Source organism: Pseudorca crassidens, chromosome 4 (genome assembly GCF_039906515.1).
Source record: "Pseudorca crassidens isolate mPseCra1 chromosome 4, mPseCra1.hap1, whole genome shotgun sequence".
In the NCBI taxonomy this organism is placed as follows: Eukaryota; Metazoa; Chordata; class Mammalia; order Artiodactyla; family Delphinidae; genus Pseudorca; species Pseudorca crassidens.
Genome location: NC_090299.1, coordinates 118,617,274 through 118,639,732, shown reverse-complemented (window position 1 = coordinate 118,639,732; position 22,459 = coordinate 118,617,274). Strand labels below are relative to the sequence as shown.

Here is a 22,459-nt window from a genome sequence, read left to right as displayed (position 1 = left end):
TGTACTTTGGGACCTATTAAGTTTAAGATATCTGTTAGATATTCAAATGGCGGTGTCAAATATGCAGTTGGATCTCAAGTTAGGGAGAAAGGCCTGAATTGGGGAGTTACTGGTCTAATAGATGGTACTGAAAGCCTTGTAACTGGATGAGATGACCAAAAAGTGAGTTAAGATAGAAAAGAAATCAAGGACATTGGACAGTGCTGTGGGGTACTCCAACTTTAAGACCAATTGCTCCTTCTCAGTCTTTTCTTCCAGCTTGCTGAACCTAAGAGAGGAGGATGGGATTCTAACTCTCATGCCTAATTCCTGTCATCCTTATTTGGGGACAGAATTATGATTTCTGGTATATCTATTACCATTTTTATTTATAAATTATTAGGGATCACAGCTAACACAGAAGCATGAATGCCATCCAGAAGTCTAAATGCTATGTCTTGTCCTGCCATTCTTGGTATTGCTATCCACTCAGACCTGAAAAGAGCTTGCTGCACTCCTCCTCCTTATCCCAGGCGACAGACTGACCCTACCCTCTCCTTGACAGGGTAGCACAGAACAGAAACTGTTGAAGGTGAAAGTAATCTGTAATTGCTTATCACTTTGAAATTAAGAGGTTTACTCACTTATCAGCACAATGAAGATCAGCAAAACTAATCCTCTGACAAGAACTGTACCTTTCAACTTTTGCTTTATACAATAGGTTTTTGTTTCTTTGTTTTTACTGAACATCTAAAGTATACCCATATTTTAAGTACTATATATTTAAACATAATAGTCTCAAAATTACAAGTCATTTGCCCATAGAGTCCATAGTTTTATTGGGGAGATAAAATGTATTCATAAATAAATACAAGATAAAAAGTATAAGGTATTTAAAAGACAATACAAAAGGAAATTCAGAGGAAATTACTTCAGTTACAATGAAGAGAGAATTAATTTTTTAAATATATGTGGTCCTTTAAGACGAGTAAGATTTGACCATGGTTAAGAGGGAGATTCCAAAGAGAAGAAACAGCCAAAGCAAAGGCATATGGTCAGGAAATTATTAAGTTTGTACAAGGAATAAACTCCAAGAATTTGGAGCACAAGAATGGTAGACAGCAGTGAGAAACAGAATTACCAACGTGGGTCATATTTTTACTTGTTAAAAAACACACATACAAATAAATGACACAAATATTTTTGTTGTTTTCAAATGTGATTTTTAAATGTCTTGTAATAAAGCTAAAGCAGCTGTGACAACAAACTACATTGTTGTCAAATTCCCAAAGTACACACACAACATTTAAGTGCTCCATTCTTCAGAAAACAAACCACAAAATATATTTTTCAGTAACTGTAAAGGGTCATGCAAACCTTCAAGTGAGGAAATTTAGAGTCATGGCTACAATCAGTCTAATTCACCCTCCTTCTCTAACTAAAAGAAAGGAATTTAAAGCAAATGGATTCAAAATCCTTCAAAGAATGCTAACAAAAGAATATTTAAAAATGGAATTCCAGAAGCTTGTAATTTGGTGTCCCATAATGTTTTAGTTGTGTGATGACTATCCTCAAGAATGCTATTATTGTTTAAAAGTAAATCTGATGTGAACTGATTCCAGGACTCAAATGATTCTATTTAAAGACTTTTTCCAAACATTCCACAGAGGAAGTTGCTTAATCAAAATTTCAAGCAGTTAGAGGCAAAGTTATAAATAAGCAGAAATTTGATATGCAAAGAAACATCTTAGAGCTTCTTTCCAATGTTCCCTTAAACTAAGCCCCATACCTATATGTTTCCCCCCCACTGAGGGGTCTTACCATTTCCTTTAGATTGTCCCCTTCATTTAATTTTCTTGGCCTTCCAGTTACAGTATAAAAATTAGAGAAATGATCATAACTGGGTAACAAACATGATGAGGCAAAACAACCGAAAGCATCAGCAAATCATCTAAAACACTCAGAACAACAATGAAACCATTTTGACCTGAAAAGTCCCTTTGCCTATCTAAGCACATATATGTTCTATTATAGTACTTGGCAAAATCTATGCAGAGGCCACTGTTTCAAACTCTGAAGGATCTGATGAAGTCATTCTATGATACAGAATTCTCTCAAAAATTCAGTTCATGTGTGCATAAAAATACACACACACACACACACACACACACACACACACACACACAGAGACAGTGTTAAATCAATCATCTGGTGTAACAATGCACAAACAGAAAAAAATATGCTTTAGAATATTTCCCCTATATTTTAACATTCTCTTGATAGTAAAGCTTTGTGATAAACTATTTAAGGTTCACTGCAACTCACCAAGAAAAAAAAGGAGAGGACTCAAATCAATAAAATTAGAAATGAAAAAGGAGAAGTTACAACGGACACCACAGAAATACAAAGGATCATAAGAGACTGCTACAAACAACTATATACCAATAAAATGGACAACCAAGAAAAAATGGACAAACCCTTAGAAAGATACAAGCTGCTAACACCAGATTAGGAAGAAATAGAAAATATGAACAGACCAATCACAAGTACTGAAATTGAAACTGTAATTAAAAAACTCCCAACAAACAAAAGTCCAGGACCAGATGGCTTCACAGGTGAATTCTATCAAACATTTAGAGAAGAGCTAACACCTATCCTTCTCAAACTGTTTCAAAAATTCACAGAGGAAGATACACTCCCAGGCCCATTCTATGAGGCCACCATCACCATGATACCAAAACCAGACAAAGATACCACAAAAAAAGAAAATTACAGGCCAATATCACTGATGAACATAGATGTAAAAGTACTCAACAAAATACTAGCAAACCAAATCCAACAATACATTAAAAGGATCATACACCATGATCAAGTAGGATTTCTCCTAGAGATGCAAGGATTCTTCAAAATCTGCAAATCAGTGTGATACACCACATTAACAAACTGAAGAATAAAAACCATATGATCATCTCAATACATATAGAAAAAGCTTCTGACAAAATTCAACACCGATTTATGATAAAAGGTCTCCAGAAAGTGGGAATAGAGGGAACTTACTTCAACATAATAAAAGGCATATACGACAAACCCACAGCTAACATCATTCTCAACAGTGAAAAGCTGAAAGCATTCCCTCTAAGATCAGGAACAAGGCAAGGACGTCCATTGTCACCACTTTTATTCAACACAGTTCTGGAAGTCCTTGCCACGGCAATCAGAGAAGGAAAAGAAATAAAAGGAGGACTTGCCTGGTGTTGCAGTGGTTAAGAATCTGCCCACCAATGCAGGGGACACAGGTTCGAGCCCTGGTCCAGGAAGCTCCCACATGCTCTGGAGCAACTAAGCCCATGTGCCATAACTACTAAGCCTGCGCTCTAGAGCCTGTGAGCCACAACTACTGAAGCCCGCATGCTTAGAGCCCATGCTCCGCAACAAGAGAAGCCATCGCAATGAGAAGTCTGTGCACTGCAACGAACAGTAGCCCCCGCTCGCCGCAACTAGAGAAAGTTTGCATGCATGCAGAAAGAAAAGAAATAAAGAAAGAAAAGGAATACAAATTGGAAGTAAAACTGTCAAATATTTGCAGATGACATGGTACTATACAAAGAAAATCCTAAAGATGCCACCAGAAAACTACTAGAGCTCATCAATAAATTCAGTAAAGCTGCAGGATACAAAATTAATACACAAAAATCTCTTGTATTCCTACATACTAATAACAAAAGGTCAGAAAGAGAAATTAAGGAAATAATCCCATTTACCATCACATCAAAAAGAATAAAATACTGAGGAATAAACCTACCTATGGAGACAAAAGACTTCTACTCTGAAAACTATAAAATGCTGATGAAAGAAATTGGAGATGACACCAACAGATGCAAGGATATACCATGTTCTTGTATTGGAAAACCAAATATTGTCAAAATGACTATACTATCTAAGGCAATCTACAGATTCAATGCAATCCCTATCAAATTACCAATGGCATTTTTCACACAACTAGAAAAAAAATTCTAAAATTTATATGGAAACACAAAGACCTCAAATAGCCAAAGCAATCCTCAGAAAGAAAAAGAGAGTTGGAGAAATCAGACTCCCTGACTTCAGACTATACTACAAAGCTACAGCAATCAAAACATCATGATACAGATGATGCAAAAGCAGAAATATAGATCAATGGAACAGGATAGAAAGACCAGAAATAAAGTCACATACCCATTGTCAATTAATCTATGACAAAGGGGGCAAGAATACATAATGGAGAAAAAACAGTCTCTTCAATAAGTGGTGCTGGGAAAACTGGAAAGCTACATGTAAAAGAATGGAATTAGAATACTCTCTAAAACCACACACAAAAATAAACTCCAAATGGATCAAAGAGCTAAAAGTAAGGCCGGTTACTGTAAAACTCTTAGAGGAAAACATAGGCAGAACACTTTTTGACATAAATCACAGCAATATCTTTTGTGATCCACCTCCTACAGTAATGAATATAAAAATAAACAAATGGGACCTAATTAAACTTAAATGCTTCTGCACAGCAAAGGAAACCATAAACAAAATGAAAAGATGGCCCACAGAATGGGAGTAAACAGTTGCAAATTAAGCAAGTGACAAGGGATTAGTCTCCAAAATATACAAACAGCTCATGCAGATCTGTGTCAAAAAAACAAACCCAATCAAAAAACAAAAAAAAAAATGGGCAGAAGATCTAAATAGACATTTCTCCAAAGAAAACATACAGATGGCCAAAAAGCACATGAAAAGATGCTTAACATCACTAATTATCAGAGAAATGCAAATCAAAACTACAGCAAGGCGTCACCTCACACTGGTCAGAATGGCCATCATCAAAAAATCTATAGACAGAGGCTTCCCTGGTGGCGCAGCAGTTGAGAATCCGCCTGCCAGTGTAGGGAACATGGGTTCGATCCCTGGTCCGGGAAGATCCCACATGCCACGGAGCAACTAAGTCCGTGCGCCACAACTACTGAGCCTGTGCTCTACAGCCCATGAGACACAACTACTGAGCCCGTGTGCTGCAACTACTGAAGCCCACGTGCCTAGAGCCCGTGCCCTGCAGCAAGAGAAGCCACCGCAATGAGAAGCTCACACACTGCAATGAAAAGTAGCCCCCGCTTGCCGCAACTAGAGAAAGCCCACGTGCAGCAACAAGGACCCAAAACGGCCAAAATAAATAAAATAAATAAATACATAAATAAGAAAGTCTATAGACAATAAATGCTGGAGAGGGTGTGGAGAAAAGGAAATCCTCCTACACTGTTGGTGGGACTGTCAATTGGTACAACCATTACGGAGAACAGTATGGAGGTTCCTTAAAAAACTAAAAATAGAACTACCATATGATCCAGCAATACCCCTCCTGGGCATATATCCGGAGAAAACCATAATCTGAAAGGATGCATGCACCCCAGTGTTCACTGCAGCACTATTTACAATAGCCAAGACATGGAAGCAACCTAAATGTCCTTGGACAGAGGAATGGATAAAGAAGATGTAGTACATATATACAAAGTAATATTAGTCAACCATAAAAAAGAATGAAATAATGCCATTCACAGCAACATGGATGGGCCTAGACATTCTCATACTAAGTGAAGTAACTCAGACAGAGAAAGACAAATATCAAATGATATCACTTGTGTGGAATCTAATTTTAAAAAAAGAAACAAACAAATGAACTTATTTACAAAACAGAAACAGACTTACAGATATCGGAAAGAAACATATGGTTACAGAAGGGGAAACATGGTGGGGAGGGATAAATCAGAAGCCTGGGTTGAACACACACACACACACACACACACACACACACACACACACACACACACACTACTATATATGATAGATAACCAATAAGGGCCTACTGTATAGCACAGGGGACTCTACTCAATATTTTGTGGTAACCTATATGACAAAGGAATCTAAAAAAGAAGAATATATGTGCATGTATAACTGAATCACTTTGCTGTACACCTGAAACTAACACAAGATTAGTAAATCAACCATACTCCAAAAAAAAAAAAAAAAATCATGGGAAATTACAGTCTATGCTCCAAATTGATTCCCAATTAAAAATTTATTATTTCCTCATAAATTTTGTTACTAACTTTTAAAACTTCAGTTTCTCTAATATGAAACAACAGAATAGCAACTGCTTTTTGAAAATAAAATTATGCATTACAATTGGAATTAAGACATCTGTATAGGGACTTCCCTGGTAGTGCAGTGGTTAAGAATCCGCCTGCCAATGCAGGGGACATGGGTTCGATCCCTGGTCCCGGAAGATCCCACATGCCGCGGAGCAACTTAAGCCCATGCACCACAACTACTGAGCCTGCACTCTACAGCCCATGAGCCACAATTACTGAGCCCGTGTGCCACGACCACTGAAGCCTGTGTGCCCTAAAGCCTGCACGCCGCAACTACTGAGCCCAGGCGCCACAACTACTGAAGCCTGCATGCTCTAGGGCCCGTGTGCTGCAACTATTGAAGCCCGCGTGCCTAGAGCCTGTGCTCTGCAACAAGAAAAGCCACCACAACGAGAAGCCCGCGCACCACAACAAAAAGTAGCCCCTGCTTGCAGCACCCGGAGAAAGCCCACACACAGCAATGAATACCCAACGCAGCTAAAAATAAAATAAAATAATAAATTTAAAAACATCAATAAAAACAAGACATCTGTATAATATAAAATGATAATGATCACCTCTTCAAAGACATTTTACATCATGTAAATTTTCTTGATGTAGCCAATCATTCAACAGCATTTAATAAACTCCTATAAGCCTTTGGTCCTCAAGAACTTATGTTCTGATATAGTATGTCTCAGACTTTGCTAAGCATCCAAATCTCTAAACTCACCTAGGAGATTTAAAAATATATAACAAACTGTCAGCTTCATATCATTCCTTTTATTATCTGACATCATTAATTTAGTATATAGTCTCATTTAATAAGAGAGGCAGTAAGGTGTAATGGTTAGGACTAAAGCCAGAATCCCTGGGTTCAGATCCTAGGTTTGACATTTGTAGCTTACATTGCGATCTTAAATAAGTTACTTGGTCTCTCTGTGCCTCAATTTCCTTATCTGAATAGATAAGGCTGCTGTGGGGATTAATGCAAAAAGTACTTAGAAATGTTTCTCGCACACAGAAAATGCAATACAAAAGTAGTAGCTATTATTATTTAATAAAACTCTGAAGATACCAGATGCAGACAGTATATCTAAGAAAAGTCTCTACTTAAGTTCATCTTCAATCACCTATTTAGCTTTTTCCCCCACAATGGAAGACAAGGAACATACCATACATAACAAGTACTGTTTCAGAATAACAAACTTCTCAAATTACTCTATTTCAGATCTTTAGGGATTTGGGGGGCATTTCTTACCTAAAATTCATACTAAAAATACAGATGATTTAAGATACAAAGTATCCTAAAATACTGTTTTTTTCTTTACTTCCATGGGGATATATCTTCTATAAGTGTTCTATTTATTGCATGGCATTTCTAGTTAGCATAGATCCCAAATTGAGAAAAATCAGTTTAAAATTTTACAAGCAAGGAACTTTGTACTTGCTGAGTAACTACACATGTGAAATTGGTTTTACTGTACCTAGTCATTATCTTCAGGTATAACATGAATTATTAGATTCATGTTAATAAAAAATTATCTGAATGTACACATATCAACTATAGCAAGAGCATACAGTTTTAGAAATTTTTATTTGTAATAGAATTTACAGCATTCTGATAACACAAAATTATGCAAACTCGTCAGTCTAAATTGATATATATGAGCTTTTCACTAGAATAGGAAAAGACATTTTATCTCTTACTGATGACATTTAATCACACAAAGACACACATTCTTTTCTTTTTCTTTTTTTTTTTTTTTTTTTTTTTTTGTGGTACGCGGGCCTCTCACTGTTGTGGCCTCTCCTGTTGCAGAGCACAGGCTCCGGACGCGCAGGCTCAGCAGCCATGGCTCACGGGCCCAGCCGCTCCACGGCATGTGGGATCTTCCCGGACCGGGGCACAAACCCGTGTCCCCTGCATCGGCAGGCAGACTCTCAACCACTGCGCAACCAGGGAAGCCCCTTTTTCTTTTTTTTTAAACACTAAACACAAGCAAGCCACCTATCCAAACCACAACCACTGGAATCTTGGTATGACTTAACACATCAATTAGGCTTTTAGTAGTTTTGTTTTGTTATGTACTTGCAAGACTCTTGAGGTAATTCCAAACCATGCATCTTCATAACAAAACACTAATGAGATCTGAGTTTAACAAAAGTGATATATGTATGTAATCTATATTAGTAAAACTAAATTGGTTATGATTATTAAAAGCAATAGGGTTTAAAAACCTGGACAGTATGGATAGAAGGCAGCAGGTCTCTTAGCCTTTGCCCTCCTTTTCAGCAAACCTCCTTGGCCACCGGATCAGCATTAAAGAAACAGTTGTAGAAATATTTCTTCCTTCCATTCTTATCATATTCTGAAGAAACTGCCCACTTTGTTCCTTTAGCGTATTAAGTTCCTCCTCTCTGATTTTTCTTTAGTGTTCACCTTTCCCACCAATGTTCTTTACCCACATCAATAAAAACTGCACACCTCAAAATTATATGATAAAATACTGAACAAAATGCTTCTGTAACTCTGTTCTCACACATTTCTTCTAGAATATAAGTGGTTTAATAATAGGAAATATGAATTTCCTAAAGATCAAGTACAACACCATTATGATAAGGTAATTGCAATACTTGAAAAAAATGAATTTGTTTACAATGCTAACTCTAGACCACCAGTCCACACCTTTTAAAGTTGTCCTCTGCCCTGATCTACGACAATAACTTATCAATTTACATTCTGCTGGTCACAAAAAAATTTTATTTTGAATCTCTATTATGAAGAAAAATTTTCTTTCAACTTTCGAACACCAGGAACTCTAAATTATTCACTGAGGGAATATTCTGGATCTTCATTTTATTCACCAATCTTTATTACTTGTAGTTACATTTTCAAGTATGATTCAAAGGAAGTGTCAGCTTTTTTAACTGGAATACTAAAACAAACTTATTTACAAAGTGTCTGATTTTCAGGGCTTAGGGGTAATTGAGAAAGCAGAGTCCTCCTGTCTCCTAACTCACACGATTTTTGTGTGAATTCTGGAGACAGGGCACAGGATTCTATACAGTATTTTCTAAAACCTTCCTGGGGGACTTCCCTGGTGGTTCAGTGGTTAAGAATCCGCCTGCCAATGCAGGGGACACGGGCTTGATCTCTGGTCCGGGAAGATCCCACATGCCATGGGGCAACTAAGCCCATGTGCCACAACTACTGAGCCCACGTGCTGCAACTACTGAGCCTGCACGCCACAACTACTGAAGCCCGCACACTCTGGGGCCTGCATGCTGCAACTACTGAAGCCCACGCCTAGAGCCCATGCTCTGCAACAAGAGAAGCCACCACAATGAGAAGCCCTCACACCACAACAAAGTGCAGCAATGAAGACCCAGCACAGCCAAATTAATTAATTAATTAAAGAAAGACTTATCAAATTGTATATTAAAAAAAAGCTTCCTGGGGATTCAGATGGGCACACCAATCTACCCGACACACAGACAGGAACCAATGCCCTTTTCAGGGGCAATAAAATAGTATCATAGCTCAATTAAGTTCCGTCTTGACCTTGTACTTGCTCCATCTCTATGTCAATTAACTAATACCAAGGATATCATGAGATGGAATACGTATGTCTTTAAATCCTTCCTTAAAGCTTAAAAAATTTTTTTTCACTTTATAAAGCCATGAATGAGGCATTTAACAAGAGATATGGTAAGCCAGAAAGTGTTACAAGAAACTATTTCATCAAATTATAATAAAGTCATTTTGTATTAGAAAGGCAGAATGACTACCAGAAATAATTTTAGACTAGAAGGGAGACCTAAACAGCTCTTCTCTATAAGAGGGAAGCTGAATAAATGGCACCAAACTGAGGATATCATTGACTGTGCATTTAGAAATGAATTCCCTTATGCAGCTGATAAAATTATCTTTATTTGGTTTTTTTTCTATCTTGTTCCCAAAGGAAAGCAAACTGTAAATGAACTTCCAATGCACTTTGCTTCTTTTCTGACACTTTCTTAAATCCAATGAATATCTACATTGTATCTCTTCAAACTTTGAGGTGAGCACCTTTGATCTCTTCTACCCTGATATGTCAATGTGGTATTAAGCATACAACCAGTATGTGGAAAACATCCTGGGATTAATACCAATTTTTTATTTCCCCAAGGAGGGCCTAAACTTTGAGAGCAAAACTGTTACTTACGTCTATCATATTTTAGGCTGTAGACTTCCAATAGACAAATTTGCTTGAAGGTGGTTTCTTTCTTAAAATGCACAAATCATATCTTATCTGAGTATTCCATTCAAGCAGTTGCAAAAATGTTAATCTTGAATGGTAAAGTCTCTTTAAAAACTTGATTTTATTGCTAGTTTAACAATTTTGTCTAAGCAATCTTGGAACCAAGTGCTAAGCTTCGTAAAGCACTGGCATTTCTGTTGCCACCTAACAACTTCATGACAGCCCCTGTAGATCACACAACTGCCACATTATAGTTTGCCAGACAAAATAAATTATAACTAAGGTAATTAGCAATAGAAATAACTTTTATAGTAAAGGCCCTTTACAAAGCAGCGGGTTTGGGGTTTCCCCCCGCCCCAGTACAGAAAAGTTTCAGGTTAAAGGAGATCTTCTTCCACCCTTGCTACCTGCATAAAGCTGGGGAAAAAAAGAACACAAAATTTTAAAAGTGAACTCACCAACTTCTCTTCACTTTGAAGGACCTGGAATTTACACAAAGACTGAAAAACCAATAATATCAAGGGTGACTGTCATTTTTCATTTTTGAGGAACCAGATGCAAAGGTCAATGAAGATCAGTGTATATTTTCAGTTTGCAGAGGAAGGAAATAGTATTCCAGAAAGAAAATGGCTTGATTTATGATGACATGCTTCCACATAACCATGATCTGTAGCTGCTTATGAAAAACATTTTTGTGCTCACTAATGCTATTCTCTGCTGCTCTTCAGATTACCATCCTCCTATTTTACATTTTAAAGAAATTTTCCTTCTCAAAGGGAAAAGGAGGGAGGGGGCTTATTTGAATGGTAAACTATTCTATTTTTCAAAAAGAAATATAACGATATATTTCTTGTAAAAATGTTAACCATGACTGACACACATCACCCCAAGAAAAATCTTAACCTGTTACTAAGTGATACAAAGCATAAAGCCCCCTTCTAATTTCTATATTTGAGAAAAGAAACATGAGAATTGCAAAACGTTTTCTTTAAAAATCTTAGTTACATAATATGGAAAAATCTCAGTCAGAATGTTGAATAAAAGAAGTCAGACAGAAAAAAAAAAAAAAAAAAAAAAAGTCAGACAGGGCTTCCCTGGTGGCGCAGTGGTTGCGAGTCCGCCTGCCGATGCAGGGGACACGGATTCGTGCCCCGGTCACGGAGGATCCCACATGCCGCGGAGCGGCTGGGCCCGTGAGCCATGGCCGCTGGGCCTGCGTGTCCAGAGCCTGTGCTCCGCAACGGGAGAGACCCCAACAATGAGAGGCCCGCGAACCGCAGAAAAAAAAAAAAAGAAGTCAGACACAAAGAGTTCACATTGTATGATTCTATTTATATGATGTTTAAAGATTGTTTAAAAACTTATTTATGTGCTGTCTCATAATAATGATTATTCTTGGTAACCAAGAATTGATTAGAAGGAAGCAGGAGAGAAGGCTTCCCGGGTGTTAGAAATGATCTAGGCAGTGGTTATATGAGTGTGTACATTTATAAAATTTATCAGGCAGTACAATTAATTAATAATGCTCTTTACTATATATATTATATCTCATTTAAAAAAATTCCTGTATTAAATTAAAACAATAAATACAGTAAAATTACATTTGTCAGCAAAGATGGGGCTCTCTAGAGAGCATGACCTGTAGCTACTTTCCCCTCTAAACGTATGACTCTTTAAGTTTATAAAATGGCCTATTTGTCACATCTAGAGCCAAAAGAATTTCACATCAAAACACGGTAGACAGGGGGCTTCCCTGGTGGCGCAGTGGTTGAGAGTCCACCTGCGGATGCAGGGGACGCGGGTTCATGCCCCGGTCCGGGAAGATCCCACATGCCACGGAGCGTCTGGGCCCTTGAGCCATGGCCGCTGAGCCTGCGCGTCCGGAGCCTGTGCCCCGCAACGGGAGAGGCCACAGCAGTGAGAGGCCCACGTACCGCAAAAAAAAAAAAAAAAAAAAACACGGTAGACAATAGTTGTAGGGGAGGGGTGGTTTACTACAAGTGCTTCATACACTTGTTAAACAACCCACATTATTCATTTTAAGAATGTTAGATATTAAATTAATTTCATGTTTTATAGTTTGTTTCCAGGGAACATATGGGGTAACTTTACCTGGTTCAAACACATTTAACTTGAAGGACCTGTTAATTCCAGCCTTATGTAGGCAGGGCAAGATGTAGCATGTCAAAGACAACTAAATACACCCTGTTAATCAAGAAAATTACTATTGTAAATAATTAGGAATGTAATATAAAGAGACTAGTTAGGATTTGGTCTTTAAAAGCTGCATAGACTATACAAAGATTTACTCAAAAGCTTTTAATCCACAAAAACTTTCCATATTTCTTATAAAGGCTTAAAACAAAACAAAACAACCAGTAAGTCAATTTGAAGTTCAGTGCTTTGTCTCCTTTTCATGCATTGAGTTACTTACTCTCCTTTCGTTCCACCAGATTGGAAGTTTTACATTTTCTCTCTTGTTTTGTGATTACTATTACAAACTTTAAGGATATTTGACTACGCAAATTCTAAAGTCAAGAAACCTACCATTCTCATGAATAGAATTAAACCCTTAAACTGTTTTATTCCTGTCATCTATCCCAGTCTAAGTCTTATTATTTTATTTATAATTTTAAATTTGACATCATTATTATCAATATTTTATATAGCCAATGCTTATTTAGATTTACCATCAAGTTGACTAATTCTTTTGCTTTCATTCCTTTTTGAAGGTTTCTTCTTCCTTCTGAGTTAAATTTCCTTCTTCCAGAAATACATCTTTCAGTATTTTCCTCAATAAGGGTTTGCTGATGGTAAATACACTGAATGTGTATTTTTCATTCAAAACTGATGTTTTTCTTGAACCACCGTTTAGGACAGTAAATTCTAACTGAACATTTTAGTAGCCACTAGCCACATATGGCTTTTAAGAAAGAACTTGAAATGTGGCTAAGGTAAGTGAGGAACTGAATTTTAAATTTATTGTATTTTATTTATTTTTTAATGAAGTATAGTTGATTTACAATGTTATGTTAGTTTCTGGGGTACCACATACCATATATATATGGTTTATTACAAGATAGTTCCCTGTGCTATACAGTAGGGCCTTGTTTATCCATCCTATATATAATAGTTGGCATCTGCTAGTCCCAAACTCCCCATCCAACCCTCCCCTTTGGCAACTACAAGTCTGTTCTCTATGTCTGTGAGTCTGTTCTGTTTTGTAGATAGGTTTGTGTCATATTTTAGATTCCACATATAAGTGATATCATATGGTATTTGTCTTTCTCTTTGTGACTTACTTCACTTAGTATGATAATCTCTAGGTCCAACCATGTAGCTGCAAATGGCATTATTTCATTCTTTTTTATAGCTGAGTAATATTCCATTGTTTATATGTACCACATCTTCTTTATCCATTACTCTGTCCAAGGACATTTAGGTTGCTTCCATGGCTTGGCTATTGTAAATAATGATGCAACGAACACTGGAGTGCATGTATCTTTTTGAATTAGAGTTTTCTCCAGACATATGCTTAGGAGTAGGATTGCTGGATCATATGACAACTCTCTTTTTAGTTTTTTAAGGAACCTCCATACTGTTTTCCATAGTGACTGTACCAATTTACATTCCCACCAACAGTGTAGAGGGTTCCCTGCTCTCCACACCCTTTCCAGCATTTGTTATTTACAGAGTTTTTGATGATGGTCATTCTGACCGGTGTGAGGTGGTACCTCATTGTAGTTTTGATTTGCATTTCTCTAATAATTAGCAATGTTGAGCATCTTTTCATGTGTCTATTGGCTATCTGTATATCTTCTTTGGAGAAATGTCTATTTAGGTCTGCCCATTTTTTGATTGGGTTGTCTGTTTTTTTGATATTGAGCTGTATAAGCTGTTTCTATATTTTGGAAATTAAGCCCTTGTTGGTCACATCTTTTGCAAATAGTTTCTCTCAGTCTGTAGGTTATCTTTTCATTTTGTTTATGGTTTCCTTTGCTGTGCAAAAGCTTATAATTATTTGATTAGGTCCCATTTGTTTATTTTTGCTTTTAATTCTTTATTTCTTTATTTTTTTATTACATACTAAAGAAGCAAAACCATATGTTCATTTCAGTAGATGCAGGAAAAAAAACTGATTTCTTAAATGTGTAAAAGTTCTAGAAGAAAGCACAGGAGACAATCATTGTAACCCTGAGCTACAAAGATTTCTTAGATATGATATTAAATGCATGATTCATAAAAGAAAAAATGATAAAGTAGTCTTCATCAGAGTTTAAAACATCTACTGCTCTTAACACATTATTAGGAGAATGAAAGGAGAAGTCACAGGTTGGGTGAAAAATATTTGCAAATCATGTAAATACGGTGAATTATAATGATTGATTTCTGAATGTTAAACCAATCTTGTATTCCTGAGGTCTACCTGATCATGATGTATTATAATTTTTACATACTGTTAGACTCGATTTGTTAAAATTTTGTTAAGAATTTTTGCATCTATGTGCATAAAGAATATTGGTTTATTATTTTATCTTCTCTAGTGTCTTTGTCTGGTTTTAATATTACAGTAATTTTAGCTTCACAGAAAGAGTTGGGAAGTATTTCCTCCTCTTCAATGTTCTTCAAATGTTTGGTATAGTATTGTTATTATATCTTCCTTAAAATTTCGAATTCCCTAGTGAAGCAATATGCGCCTGAAGTTTTCTTTGTGGCACATTAAAAAATATATATTCAATCATCTTAGTAGATATAGGGCCATTTAGGTACTCTACTTTTTCTTGAATGAGCTTTGGTAGTTTGTGTCTTTTAAAGTGTCCATGTAAATGGTTGAATTTTTTCAAGAACTTTGTTCACAATTTTCCCTTATTACTCTTAATATGTGTAGAATCTGAAGGAATGTCACTTTTGTCACCTGATGCTGGTTTTTTAAACATCTTGTTGCTATGCTCATAGGAGAGCAATCAATTTTAAAACTTTATTGTCCTGTATATATAAAGTGATTCTATAGCTCTAAAAAGGTACTGCTCGTGACTTTAAAAAGTTATGGTATTTCTGCTCTGCTAACATTAATTCTTATAAGTCACTTAAGTTGGGCCTTGTTTCCTTACCTCTAAAAATGATTAGTTCGGTGAAATGGATTAAGATCTTTCCAGCTCGAGGAGTTTGATTCCATAAATGAAAACGTATATGTGTGTGGGGTTCTGAGGTTATATATTTCTTATATATATTTTCCTTTCAGTAGCAAGGGAATTTCCCTGAAAGTGTTTATTCAATGAAAGCAATTCTACAAAACAAAAAAAGAACTTACTCTTTCACTCAATTTTGCTGATAAAATAATAGATCATTCATTCTCTAGTAAGATTGTTTTCTTAAACAGGTACCTACAAATTCTAATTTTTAAACACTTTTCAAGGAGGGAAGAGCAGAGAAAAACTTCTCTGATATTTACCCAGCTATCTGTAGTAATTTGTTTTTTTCACTCATGCATATAATAAGCAAATGTTTATAATAAAATAGATTCTATATGCCCTGCTCTCTGCAACCTTATACAAATCTGTTTTCCAAAAACATTAAGAAATGCAACGTCTTCTCAATTTTCCAAGGCCACTTGCTAGTAACTCTTTGAATGTTTTTGTTTTGACAATGAATCTTGATTGTTTTTTAGCACTTCTATTTATCAAAATGTTTTATTCTATTATTTTTTAACTGTTTAATTTACTAATTTCATTAAATATTGTTATATTTATTAAACAGGGAATCAGAAATGAGTATACATAAAGGGATTTTTATGGGATTTATATCCTTACCTAAGTAAGGAAGATTGGGTCTTTTCCTCTGATTAGTTATGAAGGGGCAATTTTAGCAACAACCAATCAACCGTTCTAATACCTTAAAATCCCACAGAGTCAAAAGATCTGTTTCCTGCCAAGAGCAACAGTTTCATAACTTAAAAAAAGAAATCACTGTTTTGGGCAACTAATATAATTGTAAGCTAAATTTTCCAAGGCAGCAATAATTTCATTTCTAAAGATTATCCAGAATGCACGTGAGAATAGCATTGTTTTTTTATTATCCAGGACCACTGAGCCCCTGCATGAGTTCATCCACGATGTAAAAGCTAAAATCTTAAGTGTGTATACATTTTTGGACATCAGCTACGCTTTCCCAATCAGTTAATAAGAGGAACTGAGAAACATATAGTTAGAAGTCATGATATGAGAGGACCCTTAATGAAATTCCTCCAGAACTTTTATTTCAGTGGCCACGTTTAATTTCCTAATTAAAGAATATCCATCTCCTTAGTGAGGCAAAAAAGTAAAATCCAGCTATCTATTATTTAAAAGAGATATCTAAATTACAATACAGATGATTTGAAAATTAAGGAAGGATAAAAAATATACTAGGTAAATGGCAAGGAAGCAGAGGTGGCAATATTAAGAGTAGAGGGACAGAATTTAAGGCAATGAGTAGTAAAAAGGGGGGGGAAGGGCTTACTTTATAGTAATAGAAGATCCAGTCCATTTAAATTAGTCATTAGCCATTATATGTATCATAAAATAGCACAAACACATGACAGTAGTAAGAAAACAGACAAAGACATCATTATAGTAAAAAATTTAAACTATCCCTAAGAATCTGACAGAGCAAGTATACAAAGTAATTAGGATATAGAAAAAAATTTAAAAGCACAAACATTAACAAGTTTAAGTTATACCTTAGAAATAGAAAAAAAAAAACACATTCTATTCCCACAGAATATTACAAAACTAAACCATGTGCAAGGCCACGACAAAAATCTCAAAAATTCTAAAAAGTAATCACACCAATCGTGTTTTAATATTCACAAGACAGTAAAACTAAGGAACTTATAACAAAAGGAGAACGACGTATCATCATCACCATCATCTAAATGTTTGGAAACATATTTTTTTAAACTTTTACTTTTCTTCTTCTCTGAAGAGAAATTCATTTGAAAATTATGTCTTTCAACAAGGTCATGCTTAGGTATCATTATTCTATGAATACTGACCACAACAATTTTGTCTTTAAAAAGGACTTAAATTACTAGGAGGCTCAAAAAGATGAAAAAATATATAATTTTCTTGATCTGTGCTCAATAATCCCCTAGTAGAAATGCTTACTTCCAGCCTTCTATTTATAGGAATGTCAATTTGCACTGAAAAAGACACAGGAACAACATACAAGTTCAAGAAGATAAGGGAAAAAAAAAATCCATAAGAACTAAAAGATTTTTGTAACAGACACAGAAAGACAAAGAAAATCACTGTATTTTACCTGCTGTTTTCCCCATAACACTCCTAGTGTTATTCATAAGGGTATGTACTAGAGAACCAAGACCAACACCTTTCTTCCACAAAATAAGCAAACAAAATAGTTATTTTATTTCAGTTTGTTAAAATAGTCAGGAGAAGAACTTGTGGCAAAAAGACATTGTGCTATCAAATAAAAGGAATGAAAAACCATAGATTTTAGGTAAACTAAATAAAACAAGCCTGAGTTTCCTCCAAATAAATAGAAATTTCCAATTGGCAATCAGGATAGTTGGTAATCTCGACTGTCAAAGAAGCCAAATTCAATTTCTCTATATTACTGATGTTAGGCTGTGAACTGGACTGAAGGCCTATGGTAACCAGCTCCCACTGGACAGTGTTTAAGATATACCTGCCTCACAATTAATTTTATGAACACATCCAGGAAATCTCTTTATTGTAATATGCCAATATGTTATGCAATAATTCCATCTCAATGATAAGGACTTAACATTCAGACATTCGATCTCTGTTAACATTACAAAATTTGAAAGAAGGAACACACTTAGGTACTCACAGTGTGCGAAACACTTTATATTCTATGAGTCATGGCCAGGGCAGTGATCTCGCTATTAGCATAATGAAAAAAGGTATTATCTCTCCCTCCTTTGAACATCCCTAGCACTACTGTTTCTCTCACACACCTGGCACACTGTTTTGAAGTAGTAAACTTTTCATATGCATCTGACTGATCTGAGTCTATCCCTTAAGGGCAAGCAACTGTGACACCTTCTACTTACTGGCATCTTCCACACAACACCTCACAAGAAGGAGATGCTTTTTAAATATTGACTGTTGTTAATTAACTGAGTAATAATGCCACCAACATACCCTTCCTTCAACAACACCTCTGCAGCATGGTTACCTGCTCTGTACTCCAGAGTGCCTATACTTTCTGAAAATTCTCTGAAAAATTAAAATGAAGCAAACAACAACAAGGTCTACTTAAAATAACTAGATTTTAGTTAAGTGGCATTAGATAAAATGAGTAAGTTTTCTTTAAATTAATCCTAACTCTAATCAAAGATCTTCAAATATCTAGGTTTCTCCCTCTGGATTAGAAAACAGCAGCAACACCAAAACACTACCATCTATCCCCACTCTTCCCCTGTGCTCTAGACTTTGCTTAATCAGTGGTCACCTCTACACCTTCCAAAAGGTTCCCATGGCGCCTGGTCTTCAGCAATTCAATTGTATAATGGTTCTCAAACTTTAAAATGCATCAGAATATCCTTAAAGACTTGCTAAAACATAAATTGCTGCTCTACTCCTAGGGTTTCTTATTCAGTGGGTCTAGGGTGGGCCTAAGTGTCTGCATTTCTAACAAGGTTTTAGGTGATACTGGTGCTACTCATCCAGGGACCCACTTTTTTTTTTTTTTCTTCTTTTTTTGCAGTACGCGGGCCTCTCACTGTAGTGGTCTCTCCCATTGTGGAGCACAGGCTCCGGACGTGCAGGCTCAGCGACCATGGCTCACGGGCCCAGCCGCTCCGCGGCATGTGGGATCTTCCCGGATCGGGGCATGAACCCGCGTCCCCTTCATCGGCAGGCGGACTCTCAACCACTGCGCCACCAGGGAAGCCTGAGGGACCCACTTTGAGAACTCTTACTACCCTCAAATCCTCCCCTATTTCTGTCATGCTTATTGTGCTTAATTAATTCAAATCAGTTTTAAAGTTTAATTCTTCCTTTAGATGAAGCGTGGTTTCTTTACTACGCTAAATAGGTGTTGGACATGTGGTGTGAATAGCAAACACCATCTTCATGTGGAGCTTTTCAGCATGATAGCAAATGTTTTTAGACAACCAAAGGGAGATTGATTCTCTAACTTTTCTAGCTCCAAAATGCTACAGAACCATTTGGACCACGTAACCACCTCTGCAGGGAAGCATCAAACTAGTTATTCAGTTTGCATTATCCCAGGGATGTGCATATAATTCTCTCTGCCAGGAATGTTTTTCCCTCCCTCTTACCTGGTTAACTTCTCTTCTTTTTCAGGTCTTAGCTCAGGGGAGATTTATACAGGGAAGACTTCGTTTCCATCCTCTTCACCAGATCAAATCCTCCTACTATGGGTTCTCACAGAGTCAACTGATTCCCCTCCCTGGTAGCCCTTGTCATGATTGCATTTTTTACATTTGTTTACATAAATATTTTATCAATAGCTATCTTCCACGCTGGACTGTAAGCTCCAGAAAGACAGGGAACGTTTTTGCTTTTGATCACCATTATATTTTCAGTGCCTAGCACAATATCAGACACACAGAAGATGTTCCAATGAAGGCAGACAAGATCAGAGCTTTTTCAGCCCTAAGAGAGATAAGAGAAAGCATTCCTTTCTATAGTCTGCCACCCTAGCTGCTTTTCAGCTACCCCCACCTCCCCACACACACGCAAAAGGCCTTACCTTTTCTGAATAATTCTTGAAGACTTTCGGCACTTTGATTTAATACAGCCCATATCTCTTCCTCCTGCAGTGGTCCACCCCGAACCTCCAGGGCCTCAGCTAGTGTCACATGCATATTACCTAGGAAACAAGGGTAACAGATGGTCTACACATCAGCCACTTTACTGCACTTGCAGTAGTGAAAGTTCTGCATCAGTAATGAGACTATGAGGTCCCTGTTCACCTGAGTTCTCAATATGGCCTTCAATGTAAATATAATATAGTCCTACAGCTTAAAGTCACAGAAGGTAAAGGAGTTAAAGAACTCTCAAAACAACCACTTGCCCTAGCCCAATAGGGTCAAATTCAGAGATAGAACTGGAGAATAGCCATAGTGGTGGTGACTACTTCATGGGAGAAGACAGAGACCTCAGGGTACCAGAGATAAAAAAGTGCAGGTAATTAAATCAAAGCAGCCAGACTGAAGTTCCAGGTTTCATGCTATTCATCCTAGGTAAAAAGAATAGACAGGAGACCCTACAGCCATGGTGGAAGAAGTTGGGAATAAGATGGAACACATTTTTTCCGTTCACTAATTCATTTCTACATTTCTACTATATACACTATAACTATAAATTTTGCACTGAATGAAATTAACTATTTCTAGACCCAGCTTTGCTGCCAACTTACCATTTGCCCCTGGGGAAGTCATTTTACCTCTAAACTTCAATTTCCCATCTGTGACACAGGAATAATAATAATAGTAACAATAATGCCATTTTGAGGTGGCTATGACAAAGAAAGATGTTACACATGTAAACATGCTTTGTAATCTAAGACGTTATTGAAGTTGAATTAATAAAAAGGCAGGGTACTTCCCTGGTGGCACAGTGGTTAAGAATCCACCTGCCAATGCGGGGGACACGGGTTCAAGCCCTGGTCCGGGAAGATCCCACATGCCGCGGAGCAACTAAGCCTGTAAGCCACAATTACGGAGCCCGTGTGCCAAAACTACTGAAGCCTGCGCGCCCTAGAGCTCGTGCTCCACAACAAGAGAAGCCACCGCAATGAGAAGCCTGCGAACCGCAACGAACAGTAGCCCCCGCCCCACCCCCGCAACTAGAGAAAGCCCACGTGCAGCAACAAAGACCCAACGCAGCCAAAAATAAATAAATTTATTTTTAAAAAATAATAATAATAAAAAATAAAAAGTCAGAAAGATGCCTCTGTGGTGACATTTCTGTAGGGTCAGTTTTTTTTTTTTTTTTTAAAGCATTCAACTAAGTAGGTGATATATTGATAAATTAAGATTTTCTATGGGGCTCAATAATCCTATTTACATTTTGGAAGAGGGAAATGCAGCTAGTCAAAATCCTCTTATATAAATTTTACTAAATTGACCCTCCTTGAAAAGAAAGTTGCTTTTGTAGTGATTACTAAGATTTTTACACTAACCAAACTAATTTAAGAATAATGTATATCTACTGATAGGCAGAAGCAGTGGGTTTGGAAAAGAAACTAGAAGGGGAAGAAAATGTTAAATACTTATTTTCTGTAATTATATCCTTCATTAAATTTTAAAATTAACCTATAAAAACATCTCCTTCAGATAAAAGTCGACTTTGTTTAGTCAGCTAACAATATTTAATTAAAAGAAAAGCTAATATTTTCTTTTAATTTACATTTATGGTACTTTAACACAGATGGAAAAAAAAAGCAACTACAGCTCTACAAATGAGGCCAGGCTTGTCCTGTTACTTTCCTTTTCAAATGTTTACTATAGCATTTTATTCTTAGAGTCTGCCTTGAGGGGTGTCTACTTAAATGCAGAATGTGGTAGTTAAAAGGGAAGATATAAGATATTGCTTTGAAAAAGCCAAAGGGGTTTTTATTCAGCTTGTACAAGAAGAGATTATTATTCAGACCGCTCCCCCCAACTCTCTAAGTTTCTCATGTACTTTATTATATGATAACACTGTAATAGTCCAGTTATTAAATTAAAAAAAAAAATAGAAGCTTCATTCCTTTCTGAAAGATATCTGAGTAATCTACACAAAACACTATGTTAAATTGGAAGTTTTAACAGAAGATACTATTAGCAATCAGATACCAAAGTGACTTGTGAGAAAGACTACTCTGTAGCAAATTTCCGAAGTAATATGAATGAGATGAGAACCGGTTAGACCGCTCTAAAGCCTACACACAGGGTATAAAGAGTAGGGAGAAAATTCCATCAGGAGAATTTCTTTGAAGAGAGTTGTACTGATTTTCATGCCTCCTCCAAAGCAGGAGGGGTGTGGGAAGGTGCCTTAGAGTGCTTGGTATATGTTCCCTGGAATTTAGGGAGGACACCACAGACTCATG

The 22,459-nt window shown here is 36.6% G+C and overlaps 1 protein-coding gene across 16 annotated transcripts in view; it reads right to left on the bottom strand.

The window, feature by feature from the left end:
- PTPN13 (protein tyrosine phosphatase non-receptor type 13) overlaps window positions 1-22,459 on the bottom strand; it is a 235,696-nt gene that overhangs the window by 157,376 nt on the left and 55,861 nt on the right. For 14 of the 16 annotated variants that reach the window (XR_010943112.1, XM_067736501.1, XM_067736502.1 and 11 more), the window contains one exon: window positions 20,117-20,236. The exons of 1 other annotated variant lie outside the window; for it this stretch is intronic. Coding sequence is in view for 13 of the 15 variants with exons in the window: in XM_067736501.1 (XP_067592602.1) it covers window positions 20,117-20,236 (120 nt within the window). In the remaining 2 variants the exon portion in view is untranslated. Of the gene's footprint in view, window positions 1-19,682; window positions 19,982-20,116; window positions 20,237-22,459 lie in introns of those variants that run through there. One more of the 16 variants, XM_067736508.1, reaches the window with a different exon arrangement.